The sequence below is a fragment of the Thalassophryne amazonica genome, chromosome 5 (genome assembly GCF_902500255.1).
Source record: "Thalassophryne amazonica chromosome 5, fThaAma1.1, whole genome shotgun sequence".
In the NCBI taxonomy this organism is placed as follows: Eukaryota; Metazoa; Chordata; class Actinopteri; order Batrachoidiformes; family Batrachoididae; genus Thalassophryne; species Thalassophryne amazonica.
The window spans coordinates 62,959,239-62,971,561 of NC_047107.1; the positions used below are offsets into that span (position 1 = coordinate 62,959,239).

General features: G+C 39.0%; 1 protein-coding gene across 8 annotated transcripts in view; it reads right to left on the minus strand.

Annotated features, from left to right (window-relative positions):
* The window catches only part of pdlim5a (PDZ and LIM domain 5a), a 214,138-nt gene that overhangs the window by 91,860 nt on the left and 109,955 nt on the right, over positions 1-12,323 (minus strand). For 4 of the 8 annotated variants that reach the window (XM_034170426.1, XM_034170424.1, XM_034170423.1 and 1 more), the window contains exons 4-5: positions 7,972-8,011; positions 3,250-3,275 (exon numbers count right to left, since the gene is read on the minus strand). In XM_034170426.1, coding sequence (XP_034026317.1) covers positions 3,250-3,275; positions 7,972-8,011 — 66 coding nt within the window. Of the gene's footprint in view, positions 1-3,249; positions 3,276-6,962; positions 7,382-7,971; positions 8,012-12,323 lie in introns of all 8 variants that reach the window. The other 4 variants (XM_034170425.1, XM_034170422.1, XM_034170419.1 and 1 more) reach the window with 2 other exon arrangements.

A 12,323-nucleotide genomic window follows, 5' to 3' on the forward strand; every position in this document is an offset into this window, starting at 1 on the left:
TTCAGTTCTCCCCTTTGCCCATGTGCACTTTATTTATCACATATGCCATACTGCGTCCTCTGATACTTGAGAATTCTTTGACTTTGTGTGAAAGTGTGTGGGTGGCTGGTGGACTGTAGAAACTAATTGACCTTTGGGGATTCATAAAGTTTTCTGAATCTAAATCAGGCAAGTGTTTCCTGCATTACACAATCTGATAGAAATGATGCACGCTGCCTCACTCTCAGCATATAAAAATCACATACGTTCTTGTAATCACCTTGGATTCTGTATAACTATTTTTAGCTACTTGTTGCCTACTCACCTTGCTGATCGCGCTTTTGAAACTGTCGCTCAAAAATGGACAGACTTTGTAATATGCATACTGTAGATAATATAAAAAGATGCCTGAAGACATTTTTTGTTCAGACAGGCATTTTTGAAGTACTTTTTTAAAAATCACTTTTGACCTTTCAGATTTTTTGTCCATTGCACATTCTTGTTGTTTTTGTTTGTTGTTTTGCTTGCTTTGCTTCCCCTGCATGAAGTAAGTTATATTGGTTTTATACTTTTATACTGTATTGCGAAGCACTCTGTGAATGCTTGTGGAAGGTACAACATAAATAAACTTTATTTACTTATTGATGTCTGTATGATTAATGTATTTATGTTAGCAATATGTCTTACCATAGGTGTGTGTGCAGGTGTGACTGCATTTGTTTGTCTATATGTGGCCCTGCGATAGGCATCCTGCTTCAGGGTGTACCCCCGTCTCACACCCTATCACTGCTAGGATAGGCTTCAACCCCATGAAATATTGCTCGTGAACGTGACTGTTTAAAAGCCCATGTAAATTTTCTTTTCATGGGCACTGACAAAAATGTGGGTTTAGTGTTTCTGTGCTCTAAATACATTTGATCTTGATTCACTTTTTCCACATTTTGCTATGTTATAGCCTTATTCCCAAATGGGTGGAATGCTTTTTTCCCCTCAAAATTCTACACACAATACCTCATAATGACTTTTTTTTTTTTTTTTAGATTTTTACAAATTTACTAAAAATAATAATAATTACAAAAAAACAACTAAGGAATCACTTGTAAATAAGTATTCACAGCCTTTGTCATGAAGCTCAAAATTGAACTCACATGCATCCTGTTTCCACTGATCATCCTTGAGATGTTTCTACAGCTTAATTGGAGTCCACCTGGGGTAAATTCAGTTGATTGGACATGATTTTGCAAGGCACACACCTGTCTACAGTGCATCCGGAAAGTATTCACAGTGCTTCACATTGTCCACATTTTTTTAATGTTACTGCCTTATTCCAAAATGGAGCAAATAAATTTTTTTTCCCTCAAAATTCTACTCAGAACCCCATAATGACAACATGAAAAAAGACCTCTGAGACAGCATTGTCTCAAGGCACAAATCTGGGGAAGGGTACAGAAACATTTCTGCTGCTTTGAAGGTCCCAGTGAGCACACTGGCCTCCATCATCTGTAAATGGAAGAAGTTCTGATACACCAGGACTCTTCCTAGAGCTGGCTGCCGTCTAAACTGAGTGACCATGGGAGAAAGGCTTTAGTCAGGGAGGTGACCAAGAACCTGATGGTCACTCTGTCGGAACTCTTTCAGTCAGGATTGAGGAAAAGATGGATGTGGCAATCTACATAGGCATCCTGGATGAAAACCTGCTCCGGAGCGCTCTTGACCTCAGACTGGGGCGACGGTTCATCTTTCAGCGCAACAGTGACTCTAAGCACACAGCCAAGATCCCAAAGGAGTGGTTTCAGGACAACTCTGTGAATGTCCTTGAGTGGCCCAGCCAGAGTCCAGATCTGAATCTGATAGAACATCTCTGGAGAGATCTGAAAATGGCTGCGCACCGACACTCCACTTCCATCCCAATGGAGCTTGAGAGGTGCTGCAAAGAGAAATGGGCAAAACTACCCAAAAATAAATGTGCTAAGGTTCTGGAATCATATTAAAGAAGACTTGAGGCTGTAAGTGCTGCCAAAGGTGCATCAACAAAGTATTGAGCAAAGGCTGTGAGTACTTATGTACATGTGATTTCTTAGTTTTTTATTTTGAATAAATTTGTAAAACATTCACTCACTCAATAGATCTCAGTGGTTACTGAGATCTGTTGAGTGAGTGAATGTTTTAGAGTGCTGAGATATGCCCTGATTTCTGAGACTGATCTGGCATCGGTGAAATCTGTGACAGGTGTGGCTGAGGCTCTTGTTTTCCTCTCTGTCTTCATCTAGCATTCAAAATATACCATTTTTACAACACTGGAATATATATGGTTGCTGAGTTGAAAAATTTCTATGATTGCATGTTTTGACAATTGTGTGTTTTATTTTATTTGTTCGTGTGGTCCATGAGATGATCACCCTGCTGAGTCTGGCCTGCATGACGTTTCTTCCTACAATAATAATAATAATAATAATAATAAAGCATGTGAGGGAGTTTTTCCTTACAATGTCACCAGTGTGGTTGCTGGTGAGTGGGTATTGTTTAAACCCTACTCTTGTTTGTGCTTTGTGGCCACATTTCCTGTGATTTGGTGCTCTATAAATGAACTGAATTCAGATGATAACTCTTAATTTTCTGAAGTGTTCCAGTAGATCCTTCAGAAACTCATAACTCAACTTGAACAGTCATATTTTTACATATTGTCACAGTAAAACATACGCATGTTTTTGGAAGCGCCTTTTCAGTGTGTTGACACCCATCCATGACTATATTGTATGTGACAGAAAATCCCACCGTGATTTAAATTAAACACAGTACAGTATAATGAAAAAGAAAGAATTTTAGGATTAAATCTAATTAGTTTTGTACATGATGGCGGAAACTTCCAATATTTCTGCCAACCATATCCAGATGAATCAGTTCATCTGAATGACTTCACAGCAGCCATCTGGGAGGAGATCCTTTCTTTGTTTTACTTTAAGATGAGTGTATCTCATAAGATATGAGGCTGAAAAGTCAAACAGGCTCACCTGTATTAAAACAAACCCAAAGCTGGACGGCAGTGACACACTTGTGGCAAATAATTTAGATTTATGCACAGGGATATGCAGACAGACACACAGAGCTGATTATAATACCCTAGACATTCCCTCGAGGGCGGAGCGGAGACAACAAGCATGCAGATGTTGCAAAACAGTGGAAACAAGTCCAGAGTAAGGAAGGAGAGAAAAAAAAAAGAAAAAATGGAGAGCAGTCAGACATATTTGTGCACATGCTTCAGAGACTAACTTTGTGACTGGAGGAGATGCTGTTGCCTGCAAAGCAAAAAAGTTGAGAGAAAGACATAGAACACTGTAATCCCACCAAATTACAAATCTGCAGGTGTCACACAAAAATCCCTTCTGAAAGGAAGCAAGACACAGCTCATGAGAAGGCATGCAAATGAGCATGTAAGACACACACACACACACATGCAGAGAAAACTAAAATAAATAAATCATAAACGGACGGCATTACTGTAGAAAAATCTACATGGCGGTAACATCAAAATGTGGAGAATAGTTTACATTTTCAGCAAGATGGTCAGTAAGTTGTCCCCCCCCCCCCCCCGGTATACAGACCATAACAGATGAAGACACATTACCCTTAGAAGACAGTGCCAGGTCTCCAAAATTGTACTACACTGTGGAATGCATTTTCTCCCATTTCTTTTTAATTGGTTTTGATTTATGTTTTTATTTATTCTTTTTTTTTTTTTGTATTTTTATTCTCCTATTCCTCTTTAGTGGCCATTACTCTTTGGTCAAGTGCTTGTTTGATTTGGCTTCATTAAGCATTCTAATTAACTTTTGTTTTTAACTCTTGCTAAGCACTTTGTAACTCTGTAAGGAAAAGTGCTATATAAATAAAGTTTATTATTTATTTTTACAACTAGTAAATTTATAAAAATAATTTTCTGATATAAAATGGCACATTTTGAGGGGAAAAGAAATTACAAAAAAAAAAAAAAAAAAAAGCTACAAAATCTCAGCAATTATCCAAGATGAAATTCATGAATTTCATTTTAAAAATTCTGAAAAATTCTGTTTGTATGTGTGGAAGTAAGCCGCATTGTTTAAGCCTCAGGTAGCAATTGAGTTACTCACCTTATAATAATAGTTTAGACTAAATCATTGTGCATAACAATCAATTACTGGGGTGCAGGAATGGTGGCCAAGCTCTTAAGCGTGCTTGCTTCCAATGTGAAGGTTCCCAGTTCAAGGCCATCCCTGTCCATTCTCCATGTAATGTGGACTTGCATCAGAAAGGGCATCCAGCCTAAAACTTGCGCCAAATCAACATGGGGTCATTCCATGCCAAATCAACCATATTTCAAAATGTGCCCCACATGACCCCCTCAAAATAATTTGAAAAACTTCACACTGGTTCTCCTACCAGAGAAATGGAATTTCCCAAAATTTTAATGATGTAGCTTTAATACTTTAGAAAATACAGCCATTTCAAAATCACACCATTTTTTTATTTGCAATTCAAATTTCTGTGCTTATTGAACAGTATCTAATTACTTTTCGCCATAATCCATGAACGATTTCATGCAAAAAAGCCAAAGACAAAGGGTCTTAGCTTTTCACTTGATTGCACATAACCCAAATATTCTGCCTGTATTCATTCAATAAGAGCCTGTTTTACTCAGCATACTGGAAACAGATTTGTGTGCAGCTGGTGGATGTACAGCTCCCTGTTGCACGCTTCAATAAACTGTAAAGTCTGTATATGTTCACGGCCTCTTCAACATAATGTATTTTATACCTACATGATTTATTTATGTCATTTATTTATATACATTTATAACAGTGACTTATTTTGCTGAGTCTGTGATAAGTCAAACAAACAGTGGCAGAGAAAGAGTATTAAGATTTTCAAAAACCTTTAATGGCTGTCTGATTTGCTATAAGAGCTGAGAAGATGCCACCTAGCTTGAGTTACCAGTGGAGGCTATATATACACAGATTACTCATAACATCAGATCATAATTATACTCACTATGCCCCTGGGGAGGGGGGGGGGGGGAGTTATGACTGAGACAGAAATGGAGAAAGAGAGGGAAACTGATGCTGTGGGGTAATGGTGGGATTAATGCAAAAAGACAGACTTGAAAATACAATTTTGGTGTTTGTTTTTATGTGTGAATCTCAATTTGGACACAAAACAAACACCATATCAATTTTTCAGAAACAAAAATGGTACTGATTTCCTTATATTGTTGTTAGTTTAGTAATAGCAAATCTTTCTGCACTTTACACTTTTTAACATTTACAACTTTAGCAATGTCATGAAAATAATATTTTAGTCTTTATATTATCATTACAGAACCTGATAATGTTTAAACATTGTGAAATTTTAAAAGGTTTTCTGTCAGTTTGCACAAAGTAAATGGCTCCATTGTCATATGTTCAAGAGTAATATGCTTTATTTTGGGGTATGTCATTTAGGTGGAAACTGCTGACAAGCATCCACACGTCATAACAGGTTTAATCAGACTGTTGAATTCAGTGTCTGTATTCTGTAGTTGCCTGTTTTCAAGCTGTCTACCAAAATCCATGAAATCAATTTGACTCAGTCGATTTTACAAAACTAATCAAAAACTGTGGCATAAATACCACATTAAATGGTCCATATTTTACATTCATACTGATGTCAAGGTGTACAACTGCACACCAGGGGCAAGTTTGCAGTTCTAGACCTTACTCAATGTGGCTTTGGTGATAGTAATGGGAGTGAGTCGAGCATTTCTTTTACTTTTCCCACCCACATGTTCCTGTGGGGGAATCGAACAAATGACTTTTAATCACAAGCCCGCTTCTTGAGCCTTTAGGCCACCACTTCCCCAATTACTGCACTGTTAAGGGCCCCTGTACAATTTAAGCATTTTTCACTCCTGTTATAAGACAGTGATTGTAGCACAGTGGTAAAGTTTCTGTCTGGGAATCTGAGCTTTTGTAAATTGCAAGTTCAAATCCTGCGAGTGGCATTTATTATTTTTTTTAATTTAACCACAGGGTTCTGTATTGCATCCCCCTTTATTTATTATTTATCTTAACCTAGTGATATTCACTAATTATACAGCTGGTTTTATTTTATTTTATCCACACCAGCGGTGTGATGTGGTGCAGCTGCTCACACTGTGTTCATGGACGTGCACAATGTACTGTGGTTCCCCATTTCGTGTTTGGTTTGCGGATTTTCTTCCGGTTTCTGCATCTTTTGTGTTATGTATTATGGGGCCCTAAGGTTTGTTTTGTCAAGTCCTCTCTTTTCATCTTGTTTCAAGTAGTGTTAGCCTTGTCTGGTTTAGTTCTACCACAGTTAATTCACAACATGTTTAATCCTGTCTGGTGTTCTCTTGCTCGTTCCACTTCTGAATTTCTGTTCTGCTCTCCCAATAAATGTAGCCATTTCTGAATTTTCAACTTTTTAATTGTTTTACTGTTTGTAATGAGCAAAATAAACTAACTTTTTCCAACTCATCTATCCTGGAGTGTACAGCTGTGCAGTTGAGTGTACAGCTTTGCAGAGACTTGTCCTTAATACTGTGATAAATTAAAAATGGATAAATGTTGTCCTTTGACGTTTGAAAATGTAACTTTGGTTCAGGAAATTTCACTTTGTATTTTAGTGAACAGAGTAACATTTAAAAACAGAGGTCCACAGTCGAGGTTAGATTGTGGAGATTGTAATGCCCCATTTCCATGGGGTGATACATGTTTTCGTACTGAGTGCTAATGTTTCATATGACATTTAATAGCAAGTCATTATAGCACAACAAACAAAACTATTCAGGACAAATGTATAAAATAGCTGCATGGTTAATATAAGCAGCAGTCAAGGTCTGGCATCCCAGTGAACTTAACAGTTTGACAGGGTTCAGAGTTACATAAATTATGTTGGGAAAAACACCCATAATTGATTCATTTGACTGGCTGTATTGACCCATAACTCACCCATTTAAATGCAGTGGCAAGGCTCCACCCTGACTCTCCAACAAGCCTCGCCTCTGCCCCATGGCAACCTCACATGCATTCTCAGTGGAGTAGAGGTTGATTGGCGTGTTATACACTGATGGCTGAGGTGGAAGAAGGACAGGAGGGGAGGAGGAGGAAGAGGATGGGTAAGAGTCAGGAGGAGGAGGTGGAGTGGAATGGGAGGAATATGTGGGAGTGAAGGCAGAAGATGGGGATGGGATGCAGGCAGCAAATGGGAACTGCAATGGAGGAAATTCAGTTTCCGTTTCGCTGACAGCAGCAGGTCGAGATGTTCTGCTGTAAGTGATCGTGGGTGGGCTGGAGGAGTGCGCATGGAGTTGAGGTGGAGGAGAGGGATGAGTGAATGATACTGGTTTTATGATGTCTGATCTGCTGTCCTACTGGCACAAGGAAAGAGCATGCACACACACACACACAAAACACATTGCATCACAACACACAGTATACTGATGCCTTCACTTTACAGAGTCAATGTTCTCAATTTTCATTCCGCTGGAACAAAACAATCAGTTGAGCCATCTGAAATATACAGATTTGTGTTTGAATTGGTTTTACAGAATAGGGAAGCATCAGTATATTTATCAGTCATTGCAAATCACAGCTTTTAAATGCTACAGCTTAGAAGATGAAGATGGTTCGGATGCAACATCACTGCAGGTGCCATCGTTTCAGAAGGGGAGAATAGCTGAAATCTTTAAAGTATGACACACCAGGTGAATGATTTTATTTCATTTTTCTCACAACAAATACTATATTAGCTAAATTATAACTGATTATTCATTTTCACATGCTTTTGATGGAATTATTGAATGCACACATTGAAGAAACATACAACATAGACATTTGAATTTTTATAATGAGACAAAATCTGAATTTTCACTTGGTGTGCATTCAAACATTTTAGCATTTCATATAAAGACTGAACAACAGATTTATTTATTTTTTAGTGAATAGTGCATCACATTACCTTTGGTGCTACAGGAGGAGGCTTTGGAACACTGGAGACCCTGGAAAGAGGGGGGGAAAGAAAAAGATGGAGTTATAATTTTGGTGCAAACACAAATTAGGATTTCATTTTAAATTTTGTCAAATTTTAATTGTTTTTTTTTATATCTGTTTTTGATAGTAGAGAAGCTTGAATCTTCGACTGGACTGGGTTGCTTGACGCAAGGACGTTTCGCTTCAAATCGCAGAAGCTTCCTCAGCTAAAATTCTTGCTCTGGAAGTCTGACTTCTGTCTGACTCTTGTAGAGAAGAACAAAACAGAAGCCAACAAAAGCTGGAGTTTTAAACCTAACCAGTCCCCTCCTACTGAGAGGCAGACTGCTATAGGCTAGTGACTAAACAATAGCTCTAATTAGCAACTATTGTGCTCTAGTTCTGCTTTTAAACTCAGATAAAACTGAAGTTATTGTACTTGGCCCCACAAATCTTAGAAACATGGTGTCTAACCAGATCCTTACTCTGTGTGGCATTACCCTGACCTCTAGTAATACTGTGAGAAATCTTGGAGTCATTTTTGATCAGGATATGTCATTCAATGCGCATATTAAACAAATATGTAGGACTGCTTTTTTGCATTTGCGCAATATCTCTAAAATTAGAAAGGTCTTGTCTCAGAGTGATGCTGAAAAACTAATTCATGCATTTATTTCCTCTAGGCTGGACTATTGTAATTCATTATTATCAGGTTGTCCTAAAAGTTCCCTGAAAAGCCTTCAGTTAATTCAAAATGCTGCAGCTAGAGTACTGACAGGGACTAGAAGGAGAGAGCATATTTCACCCATATTGGCCTCTCTTCATTGGCTTCCTGTTAATTCTAGAATAGAATTTAAAATTCTTCTTCTTACTTATAAGGTTTTGAATAATCAGGTCCCATCTTATCTTAGGGACCTCATAGTACCATATCACCCCAATAGAGCTCTTCGCTCTCAGACTGCAGGCTTACTTGTAGTTCCTAGGGTTTGTAAGAGTAGAATGGGAGGCAGAGCCTTCAGCTTTCAGGCTCCTCTCCTGTGGAACCAGCTCCCAATTAAGATCAGGGAGACAGACACCCTCTCTACTTTTAAGATTAGGCTTAAAACTTTCCTTTTTGCTAAAGCTTATAGTTAGGGCTGGATCAGGTGACCCTGAACCATCCCTTAGTTATGCTGCTATAGACTTAGACTGCTGGGGGGTTCCCCTGATGCACTGAGTGTTTCTTTCTCTTTTTGCTCTGTATGCACCACTCTGCATTTAATCATTAGAGATTGATCTCTGCTCCCCTCCACAGCATGTCTTTTTCCTGGTTCTCTCCCTCAGCCCCAACCAGTCCCAGCAGAAGACTGCCCCTCCCTGAGCCTGGTTCTGCTGGAGGTTTCTTCCTGTTAAAATTGAGTTTTTCCTTCCCACTGTCGCCAAGTGCTTGCTCACAGGGGGTCGTTTTGACCGTTGGGGTTTTTCCGCAATTATTGTATGGCCTTGCCTTACAATATAAAGCGCCTTGGGGCAGCTGTTTGTTGTGATTTGGCGCTATATAAATAAAATTGATTTGATTTGATTTAGTTAGCACACCTAATGACAGGACAGCTGTCCCTCTAATGATGGGATGGATGACTTTCGGATGGCTCCCTTGACGTGAATGACTCATTACCATGAACAAAAGACTGAAACTCCTTTGACCTGAGTACCCCATTGTAAACAGGGGATAAAGTGTGTCTCAGACCCCCTCAATCAATCAATCAATCAATCAACTTTTTTCTTGTATAGCGCCAAATCACAACAAACAGTTGCCCCAAGGCGCTCCACATTGCAAGGCAAGGCCATACAATAATTATGAAACACAGTCTACGTCTAAAGCAACATAACCAAGGGATGGTCCAGGGTCACCCGATCCAGTCCTAACTATAAGCCTTAGCGAAAAGGAAAGTTTTAAGCCTAATCTTAAAAGTAGAGAGGGTATCTGTCTCCCTGATCTGAATTGGGAGCTGGTTCCACAGGAGAGGAGCCTGAAAGCTGAAGGCTCTGCCTCCCATTCTACTCTTACAAACCCTAGGAACTACAAGTAAGCCCGCAGTCTGAGAGCGAAGCGCTCTAATGGGGTAATATGGTACTATGAGGTCCCTAAGATAAGATGGGACCTGATTATTCAAAACCTTATAAGTAAGAAGAAGAATTTTAAATTCTATTCTAGCATTAACAGGAAGCCAATGAAGGGAGGCCAACACGGGTGAGATATGCTCTCTCCTGCTAGTCCCCGTCAGTACTCTAGCTGCAGCATTCTGAACCAACTGAAGGCTTTTTAGGGAACTTTTAGGACAACCTGATAATAATGAATTACAATAGTCCAGCCTAGAGGAAACAAATGCATGAATTAGTTTTTCAGCATCACTCTGAGACAAGACCTTTCTGATTTTAGAGATATTGCGTAAATGCAAAAAGGCAGTCCTACATATTTGTTTAATATGCGCTTTGAATGACATATCCTGATCAAAAATAACTCCAAGATTTCTCACAGTATTACTAGAGATCAGGGAAATGCCATCCAGAGTAACGATCTGGTTAGACACCATGCTTCTAAGATTTGTGGGGCCAAGTACAATAACTTCAGTTTTATCTGAGTTTAAAAGCAGGAAATTAGAGGTCATCCATGTCTTTATGTCTGTAAGACAATCCTGCAGTTTAGCTAATTGGTGCGTATCCTCTGGCTTCATGGATAGATAAAGCTGGGTATCATCTGCGTAACAATGAAAATTTAAGCAATACCGTCTAATAATACTGCCCAAGGGAAGCATGTATAAAGTGAATAAAATTGGTCCTAGCACAGAACCTTGTGGAACTCCATAATTAACTTTAGTCTGTGAAGAAGATTCCCCATTTACATGAACAAACTGTAATCTATTAGACAAATATGATTCAAACCACCGCAGCGCAATGCCTTTAATACCTATGACATGCTCTAATCTCTGTAATAAAATTTTATGGTCAACAGTATCAAAAGCAGCACTGAGGTCCAACAGAACAAGCACAGAGATAAGTCCACTGTCCGAAGCCATAAGAAGATCATTTGTAACCTTCACTAATGCTGTTTCTGTACTATGATGAATTCTAAAAACCAGGTGGTTTTATGCCACAAACAACCATTGAGGTACTTCTTTGTCCCAGGCTGTGCACTGCCCAGAAAAGGCTTTAACAATCAAACGCTTTGGGTTATGAAGGATTTAAGGCATTGCCATGTGATTATGGCCTGTGAATTCTCGCGAAGGAGGCAGGATATGTCTGTAGACCTACACAACCAACAGTTCGAAGTCAAAGCACTCTGACGTGTTTGAGAGTAGCTGTGGGTTTTGCTGGACATACTCTGAACAGTTGAACACAACACCAGCATTTAATCAAACCCGACCTGATCTGAGTGAGGTGATCATCTCATTTGTGCAAGGCTGCAAAAGGTGGTTCATGCGATGCGCAAGAGAAGAGGAGTATCAGGTTGGTGTTTCAACTATGTCACCATCATGCCTGTGTACTGTAGATTGATTACACTGCCGCTATAACTAAGTACTGGCATGGAAATGTGTTAGGGTCAAAAGCTAAGTGGGAGGAAAACAAAAAAGACACTTGGTTGAATGTGGCTGTAAAAGAGAATCAAATCTGATTCAGTTTTTGTTTGTTTCTCTGGGTGAAGGTACAAGAACAGCAACCCACTGCTTTATTAAGATGCTACTTATGTTACTGGGAGTTGACGTGGTTTTGGCAGTACTTGTGACACAAACCAGATTCATTTTCTTGAGACTCAGTCAGCTGTGTCACTGTCAGTGGAGCTTCAGAAAGACCTTCGCATACTTGAACTATGTTATAACCTCAGCAGATAATCAGATTTGGATTTCATTTGCAAATCTGTCAATCAAAAAAGTATAGTGCAATAGTTTGAAGATTTTTTGTGACACTCAGGTTTTATGGTTGGAAGCATATATGCCATATCCTCAAAGTTGCCAATCCTCTTACTACCAAAGAATGGACAATAACTGCTATGCCAGTGGCACACCACCAACTCTCTGGTGCACGGTGCCACGGTCATGTGGGTATAATGTGATGATGTGTGCATTGGGTACAGTATTCTTATTCAACTGGAAAAGAAATATATATATATATATATCACATAATACAACAAAAATCTGGCCTATACTCATAAACCAGCCCTCATGAGACACAAGAAAAAATAGGGCTGATCAATCAGACACTTGTCCTATCAGTTTTACTGCCCTGGAAACTGTGGCAATAAAATCAGGGCGATGCAAATCTTAAAACAGGGCCATACAAAAGAAGACATTGAAAATACCAGGC